This window comes from Neolamprologus brichardi, chromosome 23, assembly GCF_056152115.1.
Source record: "Neolamprologus brichardi isolate AB-2024 chromosome 23, ASM5615211v1, whole genome shotgun sequence".
Taxonomy (NCBI): Eukaryota; Metazoa; Chordata; class Actinopteri; order Cichliformes; family Cichlidae; genus Neolamprologus; species Neolamprologus brichardi.
The window spans coordinates 27,735,647-27,763,009 of NC_142125.1; the positions used below are offsets into that span (position 1 = coordinate 27,735,647).

General features: G+C 41.6%; 2 protein-coding genes across 3 annotated transcripts in view; one reads left to right on the forward strand and one right to left on the reverse strand.

Moving 5' to 3' along the window:
• Positions 1-27,363, forward strand: part of ncam2a (neural cell adhesion molecule 2a) — a 403,653-nt gene that overhangs the window by 26,628 nt on the left and 349,662 nt on the right. The gene's annotated exons all lie outside the window — the stretch shown is intronic.
• Positions 1-27,363, reverse strand: part of LOC148096243 (uncharacterized) — a 61,118-nt gene that overhangs the window by 4,181 nt on the left and 29,574 nt on the right. Inside the window, exons 3-6 of the mRNA XM_087835749.1 lie at positions 1,285-1,389; positions 1,215-1,250; positions 521-862; positions 400-480 (exon numbers count right to left, since the gene is read on the reverse strand). Coding sequence (XP_087691875.1) covers positions 400-480; positions 521-862; positions 1,215-1,250; positions 1,285-1,389 — 564 coding nt within the window. The remainder of the gene's footprint in view (positions 1-399; positions 481-520; positions 863-1,214; positions 1,251-1,284; positions 1,390-27,363) is intronic.

Genomic DNA, 27,363 nt, shown 5'->3' on the forward strand with positions numbered 1-27,363 from the left:
GCTCTCACACAGTGGCTCAGCTGTGCTCCAATCTGTCCATATTGTGGCCAATCACATGCGAGGATATAGGATAATATCATTATGTGAAAAACAGAGAAGGTGAGAGACATGACAGTCAAGTGGAGCGTGCATCTGTCCTCTCAGTAAGTGAGGGAGACAGTAGACAGCAGTGAGGAGGGCTGTGCGAGTGCATCGCAAAAACATATAAATATGCCTGACACCCGTAAACGAAGCAGCATCTGGCTGCAGTTTAAAGACTTTTTTGTCTCGGTCTTGGTCTCGGTCTTGGTTTCGTCTCGACTTGGTCTTGGTCTTGGTCTTGGTCTCGTCTCGACTTGGTCTTGGTCTCGGTCTTGGTCTCGTCTCGACTTGGTCTTGGTCTTGTCTTGGTCTTGGTCTCGTCTCGACTTGGTCTTGGTCTCGTGTCGACTTTGTCTCGGTCTTGGTCTCGTCTCGACTTGGTCTTGGTCTTGGTCTCGTCTCGACTTTGTCTCGGTCTTGGTCTTAGTCTCGTCTCGACTTGGTCTCGGTCTCGGTCTTGGTCTTGGTCTCGTCTCGACTTGGTCTTGGTCTCGGTCTTGGTCTCGTCTCGACTTTGTCTCGGTCTTGGTCTTGGTCTCGTCTCGACTTTGTCTCGGTCTTGGTCTTGGTCTCGTCTCGACTTGGTCTCGGTCTCGGTCTCGTCTCGTCTCGTCTCTACTTTTTCTCGCTCTTGGTCTTGGTCTTGGTCTCGTCTTGACTTGGTCTTGTCTTGGTCTTGGTCTCGTCTCGACTTGGTCTTGGTCTCGTCTCGACTTTGTCTCGGTCTTGGTCTCGTCTCGACTTGGTCTTGGTCTTGGTCTCGTCTCGACTTTGTCTCGGTCTTGGTCTTAGTCTCGTCTCGACTTGGTCTCGGTCTCGGTCTTGGTCTTGGTCTCGTCTCGACTTGGTCTTGGTCTCGGTCTCGGTCTTGGTCTCGTCTCGACTTTGTCTCGGTCTTGGTCTTGGTCTCGTCTCGACTTTGTCTCGGTCTTGGTCTTGGTCTCGTCTCGACTTGGTCTCGGTCTCGGTCTCGTCTCGTCTCGTCTCTACTTTTTCTCGCTCTTGGTCTTGGTCTTGGTCTCGTCTTGACTTGGTCTTGGTCTCGGTCTCGGTCTCGTCTCGTCTCGTCTCGTCTCTACTTTTTCTCGCTCTTGGTCTTGGTCTTGGTCTCGTCTCGACTTGGTCTTGGTCTTGGTCTTGTCTTGGTCTTGGTCTCGTCTCGACTTGGTCTTGGTCTCGGTCTTGGTCTCATCTCGTCTCGACTTTGTCTTGGTATTGGTCTAGTCTCGACTTGGTCTTGTCTTGGTCTCGATACCCCCTGGTCTTGGTATTGTCTTGGCCTTGGTTTAGGCGGCCTTGACTATAAGTCTAGCCGTAGGTAAGGGTATGAATGTAGATCTACCGGTAAATCGACAGCTTTGCTTTCACGCACAGCTGTATATGTAACTGATCATTTTTCTAATTTGCATTCTTTTATATATTTTTTATATATGCAGTTTCTGCATCTCTAATTGAATAAATGCAGAATTTTACAGCTGGTCTCCATCCGGTGGTGTTGATGGTGGTGACATATTGCACTGGAAGCGTACTGTACATAGAAGAATCAGTGAAAACATGGCACTTCTGGATGATTTTAAACCAACACTCAGAACACATATAATCTGCTCCTGACCGCATAATGTAATTACCAATGTAATCACCAAGTTACCATGGTGATTTCGTCAGGTTAAAAGACAGCCACCTATGTGACAGAGAAAGCTCAGTAACCTCCTTTTGTATGACAGTCTTACTATTATTCGCCATGATGCTGTGCGCGTATCATTTAGGTATCATTGTCTCGGTTAAAACACAAGCACCCATAACATTACTAGTGATTTAAAACTCCACAGGTTTCATTTATGTCAGGATGTAGCATAACACATTTTGGAAAGAGAGGTTTTCAAAAATTATTTGGATTTCATTTCTAATCTATTCAGCCACCGATGCCTTTCATGTTCTCTTTGAAGTTTGAAGTTCTCACTGCTAAGAAGGTGTCGTGGTTTTGGATTGTTAAATTTAGATTCAGTTTTCGCTCCTGTGAAGCCCCCTTTGCCCAGCCCTCAGAAATATCACCTGCATTTCACCTGCTACAGGGGTTCCTAACCAGCTAATCACTCCTGCAACACTTGCCATCAAGCATTCCAATCATTTCAAGTGTTCCTAGTACTCCACATGATTCCCATTGACCTCCCTAGGCATGTTTTTTGTATGATCTCGGATATTGCTTTTTCTTTTTATTGCCCCTAAAGGGCTTTGCTCGCTTTCACTGACTGCTTTTTCGTGCTTGAGCGCGTGTCTGTGTTAAAGGTTGAATTTAGGAATTTTTTGTTTGCCTCCTGGTTCTGCATGTTGGTCTTCTTCCTCTGTGAAGTGATAGAGAAAGACCTTGAAGCATGAACAATTAGTAAGTTATTGGGCTAGGCAATGTGCCAAAAGTTTTGTATCTGACTAAACAAGTTTTTAGGGAAATTAATGCAGAACATTAAGTAGTTCCAGGTTCTATATTCATAATATCTACAATACATCTGCCGGAAAAAAAAGCTAAACCCTGCAGTTGTACTCCGGTGAAGGTTTGCATAGTCTGAAGGGTCTCCGAGCTGGCAATACCTTAGATCTGTATTTGCTGTTACATGATCTATTGATTATCTTTAGCGTCAAGGCTATTGGTCAAACAAGCAGTTTTAAAGCAGTCCAATCAGGCTTACGGAAATTGCAGTTTAACGGGCCTGAAGATTTATTGATCCATTGAAAAAAAGAAACCTACAGAATGACCCAGAAAACGACCTCAGTGACACAGACCCCCTGTGGCGTCTTACCGCTACTTCATTATAGCGAAGGAGAGGAGGTGTGTTTGCAGATTTATTAATGTGTCCACCTGTCATCCACTTGGTGACACAATACGGTCCATCCCATGTTCATTTCCTTGTTCAGTCATGTAAGGAAGATGTAAACAGCAAACGCGGCTGGTGTGGAAGATCAATGGGGAGGGTGTGAGTGTCAACGAGATGAGACGTGTTAATGAGTTCCCCGCTCATCCGCTGCGATCACTTTGCAGTTGCGTCGTCTTGACGTCGATCGTTTCCGTTGTTTAAATTCCTGCTGGGGGTCGTTATCGTTCTCATCATGCAAATCATAATGCGAAGAAAACTGCAGGCATTCTGTAAACTATATAAAATCTATAACTGCAATATAATATTATATGTAAGTATAAACATCCTAATTAATGCTGGCTTTATGTGGCAGCAAGACAGTGACTGTGTGTGGGTATGTGTGCGTCCTTCAGGCACTCAAATTTGGTCGTACAGTGTTTTGGTGTGTGTTAAAGGCGCAAGTCTGATGGCTCTATCTGAGAATGTGTGCGAGTGTGTGTGTGTGTTGGGTTTGTGCGTGTGTGTACAAATGCTCGTGCGTGCACATAGACCTATGTGAACAAGTGATTTATGGGCTGTTTTTAATCAGGCGGTAGAAAATGTTATTAGACAGCCTTCTCGCGCTCCCTCCGCCTGCAAATGAGCCGGCCCCCGCTGCACCCTGGGATAGTCTCCTGTAATTAGTTCTGGGAACTCACCTGTTACTGAGGGAGATGGTGGAAGAGGAGGTGGGGGGTGGGGGAAATAAGCGAGGGACATGAGGAGAGGATGGAGTGAGAGGGTAACAAGCAGACAGATAAACAAACAGAGAGGATTGAGACTGGGGGAGGAGGTGAGGGAGTTCAGGTTTGGGGTGGAGTTCGGGGGGGAGTGAAGAAAAAGCACCAGAGAGAGGGAGAGAGTGGGTGCAAGGATGAGGAGAGACACAGGGAAAAGAAACTGACCTCGGCACCCCTACAGCTCTTGGTTTGCTAGGCTTCTAACAAGCTTGCCAGTGTCTACCTGACTTTTCCAGCATATATTAGAGCCGAATGAGGCTGGGAGAAAAGCACACATCTCTTTCTCTCTACAGTCTTTCTATCTTTTTGAATTGAAGACCCATTATTAGTAATTCAGTCATAACAGGAGAACATTGTTTTCTTTCAGTAATAAGATATTGCAAGAGAAAATAATGACCAGCAGTTGTTTTCGAAGCACTTTGAGGCTAATTGCTCTGCTCTGAAAAACCCGCAACAGTGATTAAATTAGAAGTTAAATTGGCCAAAATTCTAAAGTCCAAAAGTCGTTTGTGAGGCAGATATGTTTCTTTTTTGTGTGTGTGTGTGTGTGTGTGTGTATTGTTCTATTGTTTGTTTCGATTTAAAGGGGGAACACTTTTTGCCCATATTAGGGCTGAATACTAATCAATAGCTACTATAGCGATTGCTGGGGAAAAACCTGACACGTTCATTTTCCACCCTTTCAATAGAATATGAAATATTGATTGTAGTTTTTTGCAGATGTAAATGTGTTTTACTACAGAATGTTTGAAAAGCTTTCAAACAAAAGTTGCTAATTTAAAACAGACACTGATCAATAATTTTATATTAAAAATTGATCAAATATCTAGGTAAGGAGAGTGTCAAAATTTAACAAATATTTGGTTTTGTTGAATGTTTTTGCATCTTTCAGCTCTTGTTTCTGTTCCAAAAAACACAACTGTTTACTTGTTATTCAGCTTCTTTGAAATATATTTTTTCTCTTTACTAGAAGTAAACTCACCACCCTGCTAAAATCATCATGTCTCATCTGTTCTCTGGCGCATCATCGAGCCCTGATGAATTGATTGTAGCTGGTCACAGGCTCTCCTCTGAGCATTGCCTTGACAGCCCATCAGAACCACAGGCTGTCAGGCCCAGCCAAACACCCACATAAACACTTGTGAACACAAAAACACAAAAATATAAAAACAAGAATAGGCAGCACAGATGTATACAGTTCAGATCTGCACATATGGAGACACAGATACTGTATGAACACATACGTGCGCACACACACACACACTGCACATCACCAACGCTCCTGACAGGCCAGTAAAAACATAATGAAATATTCAGTAAGTCTCACTGTGGTGTGGGTTCTACCTGTCTCAGCTCTTCTTGTTGCTTTGTGTGAGTTTGTTTGCATGCGAAAGGAAGAGATGATGCATGTTGGCATCAGCCTCGTTCAGATTTTTCCTCTTCACAGATAAATTCAGCATACACGTGTGTATGTAATGCACGTGCTGCACGGCAAATTGCGTCTGTGCTCGTATATGTTTGGTGTATCTCTCAATTCTTGCTGTCACGGTTGTGCGTAATTGGGTCTGAGCCAGCCAAACCTTTTGTCTGAGTGTTGCCTTGTGCTTACATCAACTATGTTGTTCTTGTAAATAACGTACCCGAGCAGACAAACTTGAAGCCAGACTTTTCAGCCTCTCTGTTTCCAGCCCCTTAAGCACATACCATGCATATTTTTTCTTCACCTTTGAAATCAAAAGGCTGTTAATGGATGTTTCTGGCCAAACAATAAAGAATTAGTTTAACTGCAAGCTTTTCCTCTGTTTTTCATCAAATTTGGTTTATTTGTTTATTTAAAAGGTAAACTGCTTATTAATCAACATTAAAAAACTGAATTAATTGAATAGGTTATTTTTCATTATTTCTCTGTGGCCTGTTCTTAAAATGGCATCCTGTTGCATCAAACAGCAGCCAGATCCATTCATGAGCAAATATGTTTCTTTACAGCTTGTGAATGATTTGGTATTTCAAACATTTTCTTCAAGAATAGGAAAAATAATTTCATTATCTGACATAAACGGCTGCAACGCAAAGAAGACTTTGTATTTTAAAGTCTTCTTTTTTTCTCTTCTTTTAGCTGCTCCATCTCACCCTACCCCTAGCATCCTCCTCTGTCACAACAACCCTCAGCATGTTCTCCTTCTCTACATCCATGAATCTCCTCCGAGACTCCTTCCTGTCAGCTTTATCTTCAGCATCCTTTGTCCAATATATCCACTATCCCTCCTCTGCACATGTCCAAACCACCTCTGCCTTGTCTCTCTAACTTTGTCTCCAAATCGCTCAACCTGAGCTGTCCCTCTGATGGACTCATTTCTAATCTTGTCCATCCTGGTGACTCCCATTGAAAATCCTAACACCTTCAGCTCTGCCTCCTCAACTTTGGCCTGTACTTTTGTCACTGCCACAGCCCCCAAACCCGTCAAAGCAGGTCTCACTACCTTTTTTGTCTGCTGTGCATTTCTTTGAATTGTTGTTAATCCCATCTACCTTCACTACCTCCGCTCCTCACACCTTCCCACCTGTCTCCCTCTCATTCACAAACATGTATTCTGTTTTGTTTATAGTGACATTCATTCATGTTCCCTCCAGAGCATACCTCCACCTCTCCAGGCTCCCTTCCACCTGCTTCATGTGTTTTCTCTAGATTAACAAAGACAACTCATTCTGGCCTTTCTCTAGTCTTCTCCATCAAGACTCTCAAAGCTATACTGCTGCTCACTGACTGTCACCTCTCTTCTTACCCATTTCTTCCTTACTAATCTTCTGCACTTTCTGATTCACTAACTGTCCTCCATCCTTCTTCATCTTTCTAAATTTCTTCATTCATCAGCTTCTTAAAGTACTCATTCCATCTTCTAAACACTCTCTCTTCACTCATTAGTGCATGTGCATCTCATCTCCATGTTTTCCAGTTTAATTTCTGCCCATCCAATCAATACAAGAGGGTATCTATATAAAAGCAGATGAGATCAGCCACCACAGCCACTTTCTTGATGAAGAGCTCTTCACATATAGCAGAAAAAATACTGTACACTTTTTTTGTGTGTGATGTTGGAGAATAAAGATTCAAAAGTCTTCCTACGATTTAGACCAGAAGATTGTCCTTTTTATTGCAGTTTTAACTTTTGGCAGATTTAAGGTGTTATCTGGTCGTCCTCATTGCTGTTGGAAAATTACACCTCTCTAACTCTCAACTGCCTTTGTAGAAGGTCTTTTGCACAGTAATATCCACATGATTACTCCCTTGCAGTTCTGTTTCCTCCCACTTGACTTTAAAACTTCCTTTCTCTATCTGACTCAGACGACTGCCGCTGGAGACGGCGTCTGGTGATTAACAGAGCATATCACCATTGTAGCATCTCTATGCAAATAAGGGAGATACTTCACTGGTGTTGAGAAGAGCGAATACAGAGGGCACTTGTTAAGTGGCTGCCATAATAATCCTTATTAGAGCAAAATGGACAATTTATTTATAGGAAAGGAATACATCAGCATATTGTAACTAAACAATTGAAGTCAGTAGTGCACCTTAAATGATTTATGCCTTGGAAAGAAAGAAAAGAAAGAGGGCCTTTAATAATGCAAGTCTAAACAAGTTTCACACTTGGCACATATTAAACTTTTTGATGTGTTGCTTTGAAGTCAAAGGGCCGTGTAATATTACTATAGTGAGAGACACTTCCAACAAAAGGTGATATTTCTATCTGCAGATTCACAACAGTGACAATAAACATGGCTCTGATTAAGTCAGACACAGCAAGAAAGGGGGTCAAGGTGGGTTGCAGAGACATCAACAACAGTAGGCAGGCTAGAGTAGCCTAAATGGAGCACTCACAATCATTCCTCAATTTCACAATTGGATGCATAAAAGAGTAGCATAAAGGCTATTGGTGGAGTTTATTTGGCAATTAGCAAAATGCTTTCATATTTAATAGAAAGACTTTACTTACTGAAAGTCTGATAGATTGCTTAGAGTATAGAGTAAAGTTTGACAGTGACGGATGGGAAAAGCACTTGCTAGCCAGCATTGCTGTCCAAAGGAAAATTAGCAGTTTTATCGTTTCCTGATTAACTGGTCTCATGGTGTTTGCGTGTGTGCAGACACAGTCTAACAGACATCCCAATTCTGGTTGTTTCTTTGCTTTCATTATCAAGTCTCCATTCAGCTGGTCCCCACCAGAAAATAGTTTGCATTAAAATCACATTTCTGTGTAATCTATACAAAAGTCTGAAAAGTGCATATAAACCTCATCAGACCAGCAGCAAAATTTCTTCTACCTTGTAACCTCTCAGCTGCTTGGCTGCTGATCCATTTGCATTTAATCTGCAACTGTCTTAGAAGACAAGAAAAAATAAGGACTAGTGATGCAATAAATTTGAATCTGACGACTCAAAAAACAGAATTAAATCTTTTCCTCAGACATTTGAGGCAGTCTGTTTACAATCCCACCCTAGAACAGCATGGCTTGGAAAAAAAAACGCAGAAGATTGACACCTATGGGAGCAGAAGAGATTTTTCACTCTGTCAAACTCAACTCCTGGCATTTTTTTTCATTGCATATGAAAACATCTTTATTAAATATATTTCAAATCTCGCTTAGAGGCAATAATTATGTAATTGCACATGTGTAAAAGATATGTGTAGAATCTAAACAAGAACCATGCCAACATATAGCCATAGCTTGTGTTGCCTGTGCGCCTTTGAAAGGATCAACCTCCCCTAGGAGCTGATTGAGAAAGCATATACTGTTTTAAAAAAAAACCATATGTGGCAGCCTCCCATCTCCTGCTGTGCTTTGAAAGTCTGTTTCCATTCACCAAGACATATCATCCGGCACAGCACTGCAAGAAAAAAAAAATAAAAGTATATGCTTTCCACAGTCCTTAGCAGTAAGTAAATAACAGAGCAACTTCTATTGATGAATGCACTTTGCTGGAGAGTAAATATGCAATACCTGAAATAATACATAGTGTTTGTGTTGGAGGTCTGGCGATGCTTGTTATTCCTCACTGATGGACTTTGTAAAAGGCTTTTCAAGTGTGTTTTGAAGCAATGTTGATGTCCAAGCACTCAAAAAGTAAACTGTTGGATTTTTGAAATTCCTTTTTTGAGGCAGATTATAAATAGCAGGCAAGTAAAAGGTGCAAAGCTAATATATTTACAGCTATGAAAGTGTGAGTAAAAGATTAAGGGACTATAGGTATTCATCCAGAGTTATATTTAGTTATTAGTTATATTTACTACAGTATCTACGGTGGCTCTGTTTTGGTTGTAGGTATGAATGTGAGTATAGATGGTTATTTGGATCTGTGTTAGCACTACCACAGACTAGTAACATGTCCACGGTGTGCCCCATATCAGCTGGGATGGGCTCCAGTGCCACCATCCTGAACTGGATAAGTTGAAGAGAATAGACAGAATAATGGAGAAGGTGGACTGGCCAGAACTGTGTGCCTGAGACAACCACATTAACAATATTCACTCCTTCTGACGTCATATGGAGCCGAGAATAGAAAACCTGAAGCAAAGCAGTTTGAACTCCAAGCATTACTCTCATAAGGAATATGTGTCCATACCCTGACTACATTATTTGAAACTTTGGTTATGATTTATATGAGGATCCACCATGATATGCTCGAGTGGTCTTCAAGGATATTACAGGCGTTTTTTTTTTTTACTTATGTGACTTTTTGAAAATGTTGAATTTTTATGTTGCAAATCAAGGTCAATGAAGTTATCAAATCTGGTTTAGGGTAAACATAAAGATATAAATATATTTATGATATATTGTGCTATCTCTAAATGTACCCTGAATATGGCTTACTACATGCCTCTGGTATATGTTTAAAAATGGCTTGCTGTCACTTGTGCTAGTTTTAGGTGAACAGGGCATATCATCAGTTATGGTCCCACCAACTTCCATTCCACTTTCACTCATTTCTAGAAATCCTGGGTAAGGGGGACCAAATTTGTCAAATTATGCAGGAATACAGAAGTTTTAAAAGCTATGGGCTGATCGGTTAGATGCAATTATATCACTGTCTGTCACATAGCCTGATCTTTGCTTATTGGCATGGGGTAAGCTGTTATGACCAGTGAAGTTACCATGTATGTAAAAAAGTAAAGTTTCCCCAAAGTAATGTGGGTGTGGCTAGTGAAATAAAACTGAGCTTTCCAAACTAGCTAATAGTCACATGCAATCCCCTTTTTTCTTAATAAACGATTTAAAATATCGATTTTGTTTTACTATTTCTTAATGATCTGACACGTCAAAGTAAAATTAGAAATCAGGAACAGAGCACTGTATGTATGCGCATGTATAAGCTTGAACTTTTTCGTTATTTTCTTCCGAATTTCACTGCCAGGCGTTTCGCTCTTAACTTGGACTATAAAAGAAACAGGGGTTCTCTAATCTCTTATAACTTGCATGGTATGCTTTGGTTCGAGGATTACGTGGGCCTCCATAAACCAAGAAAACATTTGACTCCATTTCAAAACCCAGTTCCTATTTATATAAAAAAAAATGTTAAAGAAGAAAAACAACACCTTGTTATAAACGGGACCGATTTTCTTAATTCCTTAAAAGTTGCCATTTTTGAATACACCGTGCATTATCACTTTTACCTTTTCGCTAATGCTCACCTGGAGCATAGCACTGGATAGCACGGTGCCAGGGTGGAGGAGCAACACATCCATGGAATGGGATTACACTTATCTGCTATTATAAAAGCACCTGGAATCATCCCTGTGACTGTAAAAATAGCTCAGTAATCATGTAAGTGGTTGACAAAAATAATTACTGCTGCATTAGAGATTGTCAGATCATAGAGGGGGGATTCTGGCATTACATGAAGTGACAGTGTAGACCGTTTGTGGATTATACAGAATGGCTTATAGTGTTCAATTAACATCAACAGAAATGTAGCCCAGGTGCAAACAATGGGGAGTGGTAGACCTTCCATTCTGACCTAATATTTCATTACATTCATCTAATTAATTATGCAAATTGAAGTAATTTGTTATCCTTATGTTTGCACATGAAGCACTGTTTCATCACTGTTTGTTTTGGTTTCATATGTAACAGATGGGTTGCATGCCTGTATCTGCAGTGCATTCAGCAAACATTAGTAGTTATGAAGCAATGTTCAAGACCCTCTCCTCGAAGACAGAGTGATGGCCGAACACGGTCCCTCCATCCCAAACACATGTCGAGTAGTGTTCATTAGTCCCACCATTCGGAGAGGTTCATAAATCACAGCCATCTGGAACGCTCTCGCTGCTGCAAAGCAGCACGCTCCGTGCACCCCACACCTCCCTGTCCTGTGTGCCGCTGGCAAACGGCCAATCAGATAGCAGATCCCAGAGTACCACGTCATGGCTGGGCCAGGCTGGAAGCAACACGGCAGACAACCTTTTAAAACTTTCGTTTTGTTATAAACAGAGACTTTAGAGAGCCTCACTCCAGCTAATGGAAAAGCTGATTTAGAAGAAAGAGTGTCACACTCGAATGCAGACGCTGAATTTTAAAACAAAAACTAATGTGATTTTTCAGACACTAATAACCTTTTACTCCATACTGCAACAAACATGGGATTGGGGTTAAACTCTCTTTTGGACTTACATTATTTGTCACTGAATTGCATATAAAGTAATTGTGCTCGTTTTCAATCAGCAGACATTTTTGAAGAAATGATCCATTCACGCTCAATATAGACCTTCAAAAAGAATTTATTTCTTGGGTGACAAAATTCAAAGTCATGTTCTGTTGCAAGAATGCCGGTGAAAATAGAGCGAAGCTTCTGTCTCAGCTGAAGAGGACCTTGGGGGAGAATTTATTTGTCAAGGCTGCGGGTGACATAAATACATCACAAGTGTTGCCACTAAGAGGAATTAATTTGACAGGCTACCTATGTGATATGCACAGCCACCAATAAAAATGTGAAGCTGTTATTTTCTAATGCCTGTAACCTGGCTGTTACTTTTTTGATCTTAACTCAAGATCCGGCAAAGCAGTTGCCAAAGCTAAGCAACATGTTTGCAGACATGTATTCCAGAGACCTAAATAGATTGTACGTGGAACTCCTTTTGAATTGGATGGCAGCATTATGTCTCAAAAACATTAACACAGGGCCATGTTTACCACTGTGTAACATCTTCTTTTAACAGCAGTGCCATAGATGGCTGGAAACTGAGGACTTCTGGGAGAACACAGTCGGACTATACTTGTCTGATAGAGGATTTTAGGTGCTCAGCAGTCCTGGGTCAGTTCTGGATCATGTTCACAAATGACTTTTTCCCTGCCTGAGCATATTGAAACTTTTACATGACAGGAATGATCTCCATTTTTAATGCAGTGCCACCTGATGGCCTAAAGACCACAGTCATCCAACACTGACATTTGCCCCTTGCATAGAAAGATTTCTCCACATTCTCAGGCTCGTTTGCTGATATTGAGGAACATTTTTCTGAAATTGTTCCAAAATCTGTAGACAGTCTTTTTTTGCAGATTGGTGAACCTCTGCCTCTCTAAGATGCTCTTTTAATGTCATGTTACAGACCTGCTGCCAACTATGCTCCTTCAGCTGTTTCTTTTAGCACCACTTACTTTTCCAGCCTTTTGTTGCATTCCTTCCTCAACTTTTTTCAAGGCATCTTGCTTCCATAAATTTTAAAACATAGAGCAATTTTATATATTTTTTCTTTTGTGGGTGAAATATGGGTTCATAGGATTAAAATGATTGCAATCTTATTTGACTTATAATTCAATAAGGAAAGATTATTTGGAAGAATTGACCATAACAGAAACTGATGCTTGTGTTGGTGAAGATGAAGATGGAGCTCTGACTGATATAAGGTGGAGACAGGGAGGAGGTGAGTTCCATGAACACGAGTTTGAAGTGGAAAATGACAAAGATTTAAACCTCTCAGATTCAAGGCTGATTGGCTCAAAGATGACAGGGAAGAAGATGATTGGACTAGAACAATGTTGCAGTTTGACAGTGTGGGAAAGCAGTAGTAATAGATTAGCAGCCAAACACCAAGGAAAGCAGGCAGATGAGTAATTACTGATCTTCATTATTGAACATCTGCATAAGCTTCATTTTACATATTGTACCGAGCTCTGGAATAGAGGTTGCAGCATAAGATGGAGGAGCCGGGGTGGAAATGGGTCTCAAAGTGGCTTGCAGAGGCAGGTGTAACTATGGCCAGGATGAAACAGTGACACACCAGAGGGTGCATGCTGAACCACCTAGTGAATAAGGCGTTAACACACAATATAATATTTTCATGAAGTAAAATTACAGGACCTGGGCAGCGTAGCAGCACCGGTGGTCTAGTAATGGTTCAAGAAATGCAAAAACATGATGGTAATTTGCTCTTAGATGGCATTAAAAAAAAGTTGGATTTAGAAATGTCTGTGGGCGTTCTGATTTATGTGCTCATGTGCACAGATGTGTGTGTGTGTGTCTGAGTGTATGTGAATGCATGCATATTCAGGTCAACACCTGTAGCTCCTGCTGAGCATGAAATGGCTTATTTGCTTGCACAGATTCAGTTCTGGTGTTTATAATAAAAATGTACTTTGCATGTTTTTGGAGTCAAGCTTATCACTTCGCAAACAGAGGCCCGCGTGCACACACACCCTCACAAAGAGCGATTAACACACAAGTGGTGACTCCGCTTGCTGCCATTTATCCCTGATGCATCTCGCTCTGCTGGCGTTTGTTCTCGTGTTATTTGCTGATGCACAAGCCAAACAACAAAGAGGGAACCTAATGGGGTGAAGAAGAGCATGATTTCGTAACAGCTGATAGACACACGACACCTAAAAGTCTTTTGTTTTTAATTTTATTTGATTTATGACGCCCCTGCTCATTTGGATGCTGTTAAACTACAACAGCAGTAAGACACAAAGAGACATTTTCAGCCACAAGCAAAATTCTCTCCCCGCCACTGCTCCTTTCCTCCGCCTCCTCTCTGGGGAAATCACCGACAGGGGTGGGGAGGAGAGTGGCGAGATGTTGTTTTCTTTCTGCTCAAGTGGCGTGTTACCCCTGCTTTCTCCCCCTCTTCTGTCCACCTGTGCCCTCCTCAGCTCTTCTTGCAGCACAATAATAATCTGACCATCTGCCGTAATCAAACTTTCCCTCTTCTTCCCCTCTTGTTCATCACTCTTCACCACTTTTTTCTTCTATCCTTCATCTGACTTTGAAACAATCCCCTCTATCCAATTTCTTTGCTCTCCCACATCCTCTCCCTTTCTTTTGTCCCCCCCCCCTCCCTCTTTTGTCTCTTCCTGGATCAGCCCTTGCTGTATTCCTCATTATGCCCCCGACCCTCGTGCCTCTGTTTCCCCCTGGCTCCCATCTCCCTTCCACTCATGCTGCCCACAAGACTCCAACAGGCCGTTATTGATCGGCTTAATTGGAGGCGTTAGAATGCAATTCCACCTGTCTTCTCCGCTTCACAGCTCCGTGGGCTATTCAATAATGTTTAGATGCTCGGATGCAGATGTGTCTGTGAATGACAAAGAGGGAGGTGGAAGGGAGTGACGCCGCTAATGATGAGCTGCCGCTTTCATGCTCCCTCAGTCTTTCTTTGCCTCCTGTCAAAACTAAATCTCTCTTTCTCTTTTCCCCTCTGCTCCGCAGTCTTTTCTCCACCTTTGTCTTATTTACCCATCTGAGTCTGTGTATCTATTCCCGATCCTGCTTTTCTCCCTTTATTACTGTCTCTCGCTTCCTTTCTGTTACCTCCAAAATATTCCATGTCTCATTGTGGCTGAAATGGGATATTTCGAACAGACGGGATCCCGTATTGATATTCAAATAATTCTCCTCGGGGAGATGACGGGAGGCCATTGTCTCTCATCCTTGATGTGAAAACCTTTTCACTGTCCACATTCCTATTTTCTGCACATTTTGCATGCATGAAATAAATCCCAGACTAGCTGGGAAAATCTAGTTGCGGAGAAGTGTTTTCCTCTCCATCAGCAACTTTTTCTGCATGTACCCTTGAGCAAAATATTTAATCCCCAGTTTTAATCCCCAGTTTTGCTCAGCGCCCAACAGTACAAGGTTAACAGTATCTTGTGTTGCTCCCAGCTATGAAAGTGTGTTCTTTTTCTGTATCACCTGATTCATTCCTGACAGCACAGCATCTGGGAACTGACCACTAGAGCCACAATTAGAACAGTAAGTCATAGAGCTGCATAGATAAACACAGGTCTTAAAAAGGGGGAAAAAGTCATGTTTTTCCATATGAACACACAAATCCTCCCTCAAGTTATGAAATTGTAGGCTTTATTTACTTATTCATGTTCTGCTTCATCCATTTATACTTTATATTTGCATACATTATGTTTCGATGACTCCCAGGCATGCACTTGGGAAATTCACTGTGAGTTAGCGTACATGCATAACAGAAGTGACTGCATAGATTACTTTGCAAAAGTCTTGAACTACATCCCACTTCTTTATATTTTGCTAGGTGAAAGTAAGAAATAGGCCCATTAAAGGGAAATGTGCAAACATACATGATATATATATATATATATATATATATATATATATATATATATATATATATATATATATATATATATATATATTCTTGACAGCCGCCCCTCTACTGAGACTATTTGTGAAGAGGCTTCAGTGAACAGTAGATGTTCATAGCGAGCGGATGCATCTCTCAGGTCATATGCCAGGTCTTTGTGGAATTTTTTTCTGTTATTAACTTAATGACAGTTTACCATTGTGCTCATCTGTTGTAGATAGGTTTTTAGGTGTGCTACTTCTTATTTTATCCTCCACTTGTTCAGTTTTCTCAAATTTTTTAAGGGCACAGTGCACACCGCGCTGAGATATACCAGGTTTGTGACAAATAGCTGTCCGGGATTCATCCTGCTGGCAGAAAAGTGCGATCTATTGTCACTTTTTAATTGATATTTTTCACAGATTCCACCAAAGAAACAGCAAGAAAGTATGTGTTTTTTGGAACAGGACTGATAGTAACAAAGTGCCTAAAGATGCAATTTAAAATTGGTCTTTGCCAAGTTGTCTGTTGTCTGGTTCATCCCTTGATTTAGGTGGCCTTGTTATGCTGGATTGAATCACAGCTCAGTGTTAAGTGTCTTAACAAACTAGCAAGCACAAAAACATTCCTCTGAAAATGCTTGGGTACTAGGACTGGATGGAAAATGAATGAAAAAGCAGCCAATGTCCAAAGAAACGCTTTGAAAAGCCTGGAAAACTATTGCTGAAGACCACTTTAAAAAAATGACAAAGTCTGGCTGTTTGAAAGAAAAATATAAAGTTAGGAGGAATAACTAAGTGCTTTTGCACACTGCTGCAGGTCTCTACAAAATTCTGCCTCAAAAAAAGAAAGTGTGCAACAATTTATTGTTTTTTTCTCTGCTAAGGTGACATTTGTTTGCCCTTATAATCTTTTAGCAAGATTAAACGAAAACCACAAGGTTGTATTTTATAAAATCTGACAGGGAGGTGGATCATACTCAGTGGAAGATAACTTTAAATTTAGATCTGTATGTCTGTATTTCTGACACCGTGAAAAAGGCTCATGGCCTAGGCTGCAAGACCATACTCTCTGAGAGCTCTTCTTGTTTTTCAAGTGCTCGTGTTGATGTATGTGGCATTCTGTTGGATCTTCAGTGGTATCACAAGGACTCTTTTGCTTTAGGGTGACTAAGGCATTTTCTTTTTCTTTTTGTTATTTGTTAAGCAGAAACAGTGTGCAGTTTAAGAACAGCCGGATTTCTGGGAATTTGATAGATTTCAACAATGCAGGCTTTTAATGTTCCAACAGCTGAGAGCACAGAATGATACAAAGAAGAATAAAAGGAGGTTGTTTTTCTTTTTCATTGAGTAGAGCATGAATAGGAATACCTACCTGTAAGAATAAGAGTAAACCTTATGACAGGGCTGCAATCGACTGTACACATGTACCTACTAATATGGATGCTGGGTGCACAGTTATCTTTTTAAAGGATTTACAAAATAATCTCTTTTTTTGGCCTTTAGAAAAAATATCCAACCTTCCCCTGGCAAAGGTTGTGCTATGATTTTGCCTACATTTACATATAAAATGATCATTCAAAGGTCTTTTACAGTTTTTTTCTCTCCCAGTGTGCACCACTGCCCTCTGTGCTCCTCATTGTGAAGCAGTAGGTAAGGGATTAGGGGAAAACAGCGAAATCCACTGATAATAGGCAACAACAGAGTGAACAGAAGTTCATGATGGTTGCTGTGAGTGAGAGGGATGGGGGTTACAGGTCATATTAATACATAAGAAAAGCACAAAAGCCTACCCATGAATGAATCATGAATGAATATTTGGGTGCAACTGTAGTAAAAATTGCATGATTGGTTTACATTTTTATGTCGACAGTCTTTAGGAAACTGATATGTTGTAGGATTCTTGCTGTTTCTGTTGTAAAACCACTTTATACATCCATCATTTACCAAGTACCAAAAATATCCCTGCAGCTCTTAAAGCTTGATTCCTTTGAGATGTGGAGAACTTACTTACAAATCACAGTACAGCAGAAGACAAAAGACAACACTTCCTTTATTAAATATGCAATAAGGTGAGATATCCACCTTCCAAACACACAAATGCTATTTTTTTGGTTGATCTAATCTAACGTAAATCTTCACTAAAAGACCATATTCGAATAATCACATCATGTGGTCATATACAGTTCTGATTAGTATATAACTCCTTTGAATACCAATAATTGTGACAGACTAATACCAACTTTGGATGTTTTGAAATGGCTGTTTTAGCGACGCAGGAAATAGCTCTGTGATGTTTTCCACTGAAATCAGACACAAACTTCAGCAGGAAAGCTGTTAATCAGGCCTAATTTAGCATTTTAGTATAATTCAATACAGACTGTAAACCAGAGCAAATGCTCAATGAAACAAGTGCTAGTTAAGAAGCACAGCAGTGAACATTTTAGTCCATAAATTTCTAAGAGATTCCAGGCAAGCCTCTGAAGTGCTACTGTACTCAGCTCGGTGGGAGGGCCAGTCCTCGGGGCGCGGAAGGAACAGGTGTGCCAGTTTACGACGAGCCTCACTTTGAGCCTAATTCATGTGAATGCCTCAGAAAAGGCCCTGTCTTCTTGCATCAAAGCACACTCAGCCTCTTGTTGTCTAACTGCCTCCCCTGATTAGTGTAGCTTACTCAATTTCACTGACTTTTAACAACTGGTTGAATCTTGTGCTCCATACAGTATGGTTTACCAGACTGTCTGGTTAGTGCAGATTATGGAGGGTAAGACCTCCCTCTTTGCAGACAACTCCTCCAGCTCTTCTGGGGGACATGTGAAAAGGGCCCCAAACCAGCCGAGGCATGTAATAACTTGGACATGTCCTGGGTCGACCCAGCAGTCTCCTCCTGGTTAGACAGGCTCCAAAGACCTCACCTTGGTCTGGGAAGGCATCTCAGAGAAATGCCTGAATCACCTCTTCTAGCTCCTCTGGCTGAGCTCTACACCCTGTTTCTAAGGAAGAGCCTGAAACCCATAATAGGGGATTCATTTCTGCTGACTGTGTCCACTGTGTTATTCTTTTGCTATTGCTATTGTTTGTTGTTTGTTTTTCTAGTTCCTGAACATTTTTGTTTTCTTCTTATGTGATGAGAAAGAAATTGTTTTACCTCTCATCACATCTTTCCCTGATGCTGATGTTCCAGGAATGTCATTATAGCTTAAATATAGTCCTTTTTTTAAGTATTTGATAAACTCTTCATCTTTGAGTAGTGATGTATTAAATCTCCAGTTTTTACTTGGCGTAGTATTATTCTTGTGTATTAGTGTTAAAGATACAGGAGCATGATCGCTGACAGCTATAGGGTGAATCTCAGTGTCTGAGATGTCACTCAGCAGTGATCTGCTGACTAGGAGATAATCCAGGTGAGAGTAGAAGTGATGGACATGTGAAAAGAAAGTATATTCCTTACTGTTGGGGTGAAGGGAGCGCCATGCATCGTAAAGACCAAAGTCACTCATATACTGTTTGATTATATTTGTGGACTGCCAATTGCGCTGAGCTCCTGCTGTATTGAGCCTATCCATTTCTTCATTTAGCCCCAGGTTGAGGTTGTAGAAGCTTTCCAGCAGGATTGTGGACTGACTTTATGCAATCAAAGACAATTTTCCCAGGTAAAGGAATAATGAATCATAATTATTGATCAGTGATTAATGAAAACCATTCCACGTTTCAGACTGAAACACACACACAGATGATTTAAGCAGGTTTGTACAAGATGCATCAAAACTGAACGCCTGATCAAAAGTAAGACCTGGTCGAACTGAGGTTGGTATCACTCTTGGCTGGAAGCAGTGCTTAAACAATGGAAAAAAACACCAACTTTGTCCAAAAACCTCTCATGTTTAGCTGTTTTTTGTAAAAAGATAACAATGTTAGCCTTTTCTGCAGATATAGGGGATTTATGGTATCACTCTTGGTTGGAAGTAGTGCTTAAACAATGGGGAAAAACACCATCTTTGTCCAAAAACCTCTCATGTTTAGCTGTTTCCCACTTTTTCTTTGGTCATTTTAGCCTTTTTGGCCAGGGTGAAGGGAGTATCTGCCATCAAACACAAAGACAACCGCATGTAACTACAACGGTGTTTGCTAGTTCACCTTACATGCATTAATTTAATAACGTGGTTAGCCTACTCAACGTAAATTACACACGAACAACATTAACCCTACTGACCCAGAGAAGAACGGCTGCTGCTGCCATCATCATCCGCCATCATTTCTGCTACACTGGCAGGGCTAGGGGCCAGGACTCTCCTCTTCGGGTTCATGTTTCTAACTCCGGGTCGATAACAGACACCACACCCGCAGTAGATGTGCTCGGTGTGAGGTCTCGCAGCAAGCTATCAAATTCGGTGCATTTCTCGGCTTTTAAAAAAACGCTATGCGTCGCCAGGTGTTTCATCAGATTCGAGGAGTTACCTCCTTTGACAGTATCACAGTATCACCTTAAAGCACTTGTTGCAGGCTACTAAGTTTGCATCCTTTGCTGTGAAGTACAGCCAGACTTTTGACCGTTTTGCCTTGGGCATTTTTAATCTGTAGCTCTGCTCTAAAAGAACGTACGTATCTGGGCCCGCCTACTACGCTTGCAAAGGTAAAATGATTGGCTAGAATTCAAAGTGTATGACATCTCAGTAAAAAAAGCACCGAAATAAAGCACCAAAATGTGCGCTGCTTTTCGGTCTGGTTACATAATGGCACCGGATACTGGTACCCATCCCTACGTATAAAGTTATAAAGTATAAAGCACTGTTCAAGCCAAACCTGATGTTACTTTACACTTGAAAGAGTGATTCCCAGCCTTTTTCTCACATCTATGCATACAGCTTGTTAATTAAATACTGGTACTGATTCTGCACTCACTATTGACAGATACTTAAAGACCTGGAAAAAGTTGGATTGGTGCATCAAGAATCAAGGCATCTTAAGATTTTACTTTCATAGAATAAATGTCCAAGCTGGAATAGGCTCCAGCCCCCTGTGACCTTGAATTTGATAAGTGGAAGAAAATAGGTCGATGGGATAATTGTCCATTGTGTTGTAGGTTCCCTCTACAGTTCAAAAGACTTGACATTTTGAGCATTAGCCAGTGGGAAAAGCTGACTTCCTCGCCTCTAAATAGCTCTAGCAAAGCTTGGAGTTTTGCTTTGTTTTGTTGTCCTCTTGTGGAGGAAATAGGCTTGAGTCCAAAGATTGCAAAATGGAACCTTTCTTGTCCAAGATCCCTTTCATCCTGTACTAATGTTCCACTTCAGCACCACCAAAACACCCCCAAATGATCACATTTTCTTCATCATCCTCAATAATATGGTGCCAAGCAGTCCTCAAGTATCTTGTTAGTGATTCTGCAAAGACATTTGAATAACCAAATTCATTGCTTCTTTAATCAGCACGACAGTTTTCAGCTGTGTCTAAGTAATGGCTTTGATCGGTTCTTTTGCCATTGCAAACTTACATTAGGTAACACAGTGTGCTACTGGAACACAGGAGTGGTGATTTCTAAATAATATACCTGTGTAGGCTCATATGGCATTTTCTGATTCCCACAACCTTTTTCGGTTGTGGGAAAAAATATGATGCTTTTTTCCCCAAAACAAGTTTCTTTTCAAGTAACCCTAAACTTGCAAGCTGTCCTGTGTATAATAAATATTTATTAAAGGATTAAAAACTGCAGTGAAACAGAGGCTATCGTGAATCACTTTGAAATTAAATTCACATCAAAGAATACCTCTAGCATATTTTCCCACCTATATTAGTTTTTTTCTTTTAAAGTGTCAGAATATGACATAAATTATCCAACCTTGAATCCCACTGCTTTGTTCTGGCATTATTTCCAAAGGATTCCCTGTCAGTGTTTCCTTATTATTTTAACTTGAGCTCTTCTTTTGCCGATGTACTTTGGCTCTTTGATTTCACACTCACTTTCCACCGTACCTTTCTTCTTGGCAGATGCGCAGGCAGGCAGCAGGCAGGCAGCAGTGGTGCAGCGGGATGTCCTTGAACTTGGTGTTCCCTTGAAATAATTTGAACTCCTTTCACAATTCGTTACTCCCAAAGAAAATCACTCGCGCTCACTAGTCCTCATCTCACCGAGTTATTGGAAAGAGAGAGAGAGAAAAAAAACTTGTCAAATGAAGTTGGGCTGAGCTCTCGTCCTCTGTTACCACTATGCCCTCTTTCACACTCAGCCTATAACGCATAGTGACACTGTTGCTGCTCTGTAACTGCCTTCTACTACTGTCGGACACTCCAATATTCCCCTGGAGCCAAGTGGGCTTCAGTATCTTGCTCAAGGACACCTCTACGGAAAATGTTAAGGGAGCGGAAAGCCTTTCTCACTCAATTTCCCCACATAGATTTTCCCAGCTGGTGTGAGACTGAAAAAGGCGACCTTGGCATAACAAGCTCACTGTTGAACCTCTGGGCCACTGTCCCACTGTACCACAGTCCCTAGACTGTCACTACAAGGTTCACAGGAAGGACACTTGGTGTGTGTGTATAGAAGTGTGCATGTGAACTCTTCTTAGACTAGTGTCAGTGCTGGTATTTCATATAAAGGGCAAGTCTTCTGTATCCTCATTGATACAGGGTGTGGAATGATATGCAGAAAAAACATTTTCTTGTAATATTGATGTAATTAGAGATGATCCTCACATGTTGAAATGATCTATAGCCACCCAGTTCTGAAAGCTATTCCTAACTGGGCATATTTATCATCATTCTTCTATGTCACCCTAAAATTAGATAGAACATAGGTCTTTTGGGTGGATGTTGTGGGCGATCGTGGCTCAAGAGTTGGGAGTTCGCCTTGTAATCGGAAGGTTGCCGGTTCGAGCCCCGCCTCGGATAGTCTCGGTCGTTGTGTCCTTGGGCAAGACACTTCACCCGTTGCCTACTGGTGGTGGTCAGAGGGCCCAGTGCCGCCAGTGTCCGGCAGCCTCGCCTCTGTCAGTGGGTGGCTGTGGCTACAATGTAGCTTGCCATCACCAGTGTGTGAATGGGTGGATGACTGGATGTGTAAAGCACTTTTGGGGTCCTTAGGGACTAGTAAAGTGCTACACAAATACAGACCATTTACCATGTTAAAAGAAGACCTTCTCTGAGCCCTTGGGCCACTGCGTCATTATGACGTGAGGCCTGCTCTAAAGAGTGGAAAGTACTTACAAGCAAAGCACTTTCCCAAACAAGTACTTTGCTTGGACGGCCTATCCAAGTGTATGTAGCATCTTTTTTTTCACCCTTTTTTATTTTTTAATCCATCCAAGAGAATAACAACATTCATAATCAGCTTCCTGGAAGAAACTGCTCTATTCTAATTGAGCATTCAAAGTGCCTTTTACTGCAAGACTCATTCACCGAGTCGCACACACATTCATACAGGCCCTTTTTTCTATACTTAAGTGCTGATGAATCCAACTCTAGTTTAAGTATCTTGTCCAAGGATACTTGTCCACCATCCTTCTGCTTAGTAGACTACCCATTTTACCTCCTGAGCCACTGTCATCCCAGGAGAAGACATTTTTCTTGGTCTTATTTTGACATTTTTGAAGCTGATAGAATAAAATATAGTAGTTTAAAGCTGCTGGACTGAGCTAAACTTATGTTAGTGACCTTGCTGTAGCTCAGTTAAACAGAAAGATTAACATAAGAGCAACTTAAAACAGAAGTGCTCATCTTTGGCAGGAGAAATGACGCCACAAAAAAACTCTTAGTGAACTTAGTGAATCGCTTTCTTTCAGTGCAGCTCGTGCAGATGCGGGGTAAACACAGGAGAGGACATTCATTCCTTCTGGGGGAAGGATGTGATACTGCTCAAGGATTTTTTTCTTTTCTTCTCACCTACCCTTCCATGTGTCAGTTTGTTTCTCTGTTTGTTTTTGTCTTTATCTTTGATCCGTCTCCATGCCGTTTCATCCCCAGCTCCCACTGGTCCTCAGGCAGGTTGAAGATCACACATCTTCAGCCCAGCTGGCCTCTTCTCCGCCCTGGGCCAGCCAGGAGGCAGGCTGGAGGGGGGGAGCTGTCCAGCTGCCAGTTCTGAATCTCCCCGACACACTGCATCTAGCATTGGCGCTGTCTGCGGTCCTGAAATGTGGCTCCCTCACCCTTAGAGGCGCAGCTCTGCCTCGCCCTGTTAGTGTGCCGGCAGATGGGGATGGGGGCGGATGTTCTGTGATGCTATTTTCATGTAACTGTGTGGATGACATTAGCAAACACGGGCAGAGTCTCGTATTCACTTGTTTATTTATTTTTTTCCTCCCTCCACATCTTTGTCAATCGAATGTGAAGCTAGAAGCACGGTGGGGGACGTAGGAGGGAAGGCTTAAACATTTGACAGGAATGTGTGACTCTGACAGGAATACAGCGTTTCAAGGCAGGCAGGTGAAACGGGCAAGGAAAATGTTTCCTGCTGGTTGGCTGTGCCTGAACATAGCATCTCAGGGCACAGTGACATATTCGGCACCAGAGCCCCTCTTTTTACAGGACCCATTGTGTCCTGAGCCAAGTGTGTGTGTATGTGTCTGTGTGTGTGCAGAGAAAGAAAAAGAAAAAGTGTTTGTCTACAGTGGGTTTCTGTGCATGTAGCTTCTTAGCTGAAAAGGCTTAAAGAGGAGAGTCATGGCGTGGCGCTGTGTCCTTAGATTGACACGACAGCCTTCTGCCATAATATCCAATCTCTGGAGTGAGAGGTTTCAACCCTGTGACATGATTCCAGAAAAAAAAAAGTAGTGTCGGGGCTCTTCCCGAGTCCACTTCCCGAAACTGTCCCCTTGAAAGTACGACTCCACAAAGTATTATTGAGGGTTTAAGAAAAAACTGTAACCACTAGCGGAAATGAGCAAGCTTGGAAATGTTTTAAAGCACGGGTGTCAAACATAAGGCCTGGGGACCAGGATCCGCCCAGCACAGACTCCAATCCAGCCCACCGGATGGCTTTGGGTCATAGATAAATATAGACTAGATATTTGAACTTTTAAATGTATTTTAATACATTTTACAGCTTTTCTGCTGACCTCCCCCATTGGCAGTCATGCTACACAACAGTAATTAAATAACAGAAAAGTTCTTTTTTTGTGCTTTTTGCTATAAAATTTATGTTCTTTTCTCTTTGACACAAAATTTCTTGTGGACTCGGTCCACAAAAATAGGTAATTGTTTGTCCGTAAACTTTCTGTTTTATAATTACAGGACAGTCTGAGCAACAAGCTACCACAATAGTTTCAGTAATTTTAAAGGTTTATTTCTTAAAATTTAAGGCCAAAGAGTCGTGCTGAAAGATTTTTGTGATGTGGTACTGTCTTCACCACGGGTGGGCGGGTGGCATGCACACCTAAGTTTGTGAATGCAATAACTCGAGAGCTAGGCAACGTAGGATTTTGAAAATAATAGCATTGGTGCAGCTACTAAAAGTCACAGTTTGAATCCTGGTGACCTTAACTTCAAGGTCAAGGTCCAAGGTCACATTAGTATGTGTGAAAATCCAAGGTCAGGTTTTTTGATTTTGAAATTGAGACCATTGGTGCATTGACTTAAAATCTTGGATGAGTTTAAATCTCAATGACCTTTAACTCAAGTTCAGAGGTCATGTTTTCTGAAAGTCTTGTGAATGCGACCACCTTCAGAAGGAAGTAGCGTACGATTTTTATGTTTGTACCTGTGGGGTAGCGCTGGTGTATATACTTCTTTTTTTAAATTTGACAATATCTCAGGGATTAAATGTGTACTTAAACTTCCTTACACCAATAGAAAGTGGAGTTTTAGTTGTCCGTCCAACTTAAGACCAAAGTGGAAGTAAGCTTCTCTCTCTTTTACTATTTAAATCACAACACGCTGGCGCAAATCTGTCCTAATTTGGGGTTGTATCCACACTGCAGTTCTTTAGCACTGCAGACAAAAGTGGCTTTGGACTCCCAGTTCTGGTTTCTTATGAATTAAACCAGCTTCCTTTAGCCCAAACTATCATTTTTGCACAAAACACGCATTTCATGTGTAATCCGTCATGCCATTTGCACAGTTGGAGAGAATAAAGGGTGCCATCATGGAGGGAGAATGACAGATCAACCCCCCACTGGTAATCAAACCCTTCTAACACACAGGATGCCATTAGCTTTGACTTTGATTTACTTTGTACCATCATCAGCTCTCACCAGAAACCAGTTATTTTTAACCGCCTGTCCTTAGATGTGTACAAAATCGCAACTAGAGCCACTTGTGTTGTGTCATCTTGTTGCCTCAGTGTCAGCAAAACATCATTTTCAGATGTATTTCCGTCTTCAAGGAAAACGTCAAAGCTGTGTAATCGGCTCAGCCTGTTTGATACGACTAGGTTTTGGTGGGGGGGGGGTTGTTTTTATCCCTCCCTCCCTCTGCCAAAATCAAAAGTCGCTGTGATTACCATAATCGTACAAATCTGACAAGATGTTTAATCAAGATCAAACAGAGAAGAGATTAGTGTTTTCATTCAGCTCTTAGTCTTTTGCTCTTCATGTGTGGATGTTTTGGGTTTTTTTGCAGCAGAGGTAATCCATGAAAAATCACTGCCACCGAGCTGTTAGACACTGCAGAGAAGTCCTCCAGAAGCCACGCACACGTGCACCCACTTTCACACACGTGCAGCTGATGCACCCACACATATTGTACTGTACATGCTAACACACGCTTGCAGTAAAAAAAAAAGAGAAAGATACAAGCAGAAGAAGAGGCAAGCGTGATCGTGTAGATTAGCAGAAAGATAAAGCATGGAGAGCTAAGCTGGACTCCATTAATATCAGAGCTCCTGATTGGGTGTTTAATTAGGAGGCCCAGTGTTTTCTAAGCTCGTAACTTTCAAATGGACTCTGGCAGACGAGTCCGGCACTTTTTATGCCGCTCGATACAACTTTACACGAGCGCCGTAAATGTCACGACGCTCGCTTTCGCAATGAAACGCAACCCTTTTAATCATTTTTTATTTTATGGAGGATTATTTATTTCATTGGGTCTTATAGTAAAAGCGGCAGGGAGATATGCGGCATTTATTTTTGCAATGACAGCCCCCTGCCGGTGTTGATAAACATGAAAGCCGCTTATAAAAATCGGACAAACATGCAACAAAAGCGGTGGTAAAAAAAAAAAAGTCAGTTCATATTTCAAATCATCAATCAGTGTCATCACAAAAAAGGGAACAACAACAAAAAAACAGGCAGTTTTGCTTTATAGGCTCCAGTTGCGATGTGTGACATCCTGTGACTTCCAAAACTTTAAGCCATCATACGTGATAATTCGACATAATTACTCCTCAGCTTTGGCATCAAACTTCGAAGTCTGCTTTCAAAGTGTCTTTACAAGTAAAACTCAATGCCATTTGAGTTCCTGCCCACAGAAACCTTTCTGTTCTGACTTGGCAGATATGAAACCATTAGGCCGTGCATCGCTCCCTTTCACTGCGTCTGCATCTCTTCAGTTTTATTGCAGCAGAGGAACAAAAAAGAGTTGAGCAAATAATCAACGCGCTGAATCTGCACTGAAAGGGACGAAACAAAAGCTTTTCGGAAGGTCGTCATGGTTCTGAAGACTTTGCTTTGTGAACTTGTGTAAAGTTGAGGACAAACAAGCAGCAGATTTGACTTGACAAACTGGTTCACCTGTGCCTTGATAAATGAGCATTTTTCTGGATTTAGTCTTTATATTGTGGCCCGGTTTCTGCGTAGTCCGAGTAAAGAGGTTTTTTTTCATTTGGCTGGAACAGCGTCAGTGATTTCTGGCCTCTTTTCCACCGCTTGAGTCGCTCGCTTTTGAAGAGCTAATGTAAGGATCCTCTGTTATGCCGGCTTGACCTCCATCCATCCCTTTTTGTCTATCCCTCGTGCAAACACACACAGAAACCCTTGGCACGCAGTGCTCCTCTTTTCTCACCCTCCCGCCTCGCCACACACCCCTCCTTCTCTCCACCTGCTGGAGGGGCTTGGAGAGCTGCTACAGGAAGGTGAAGTGTCGGAGTCAAACACAGCGCTAACCTTGGCCTGCTCAAGGGGACGAGCTCGCGCTCAGTCGAG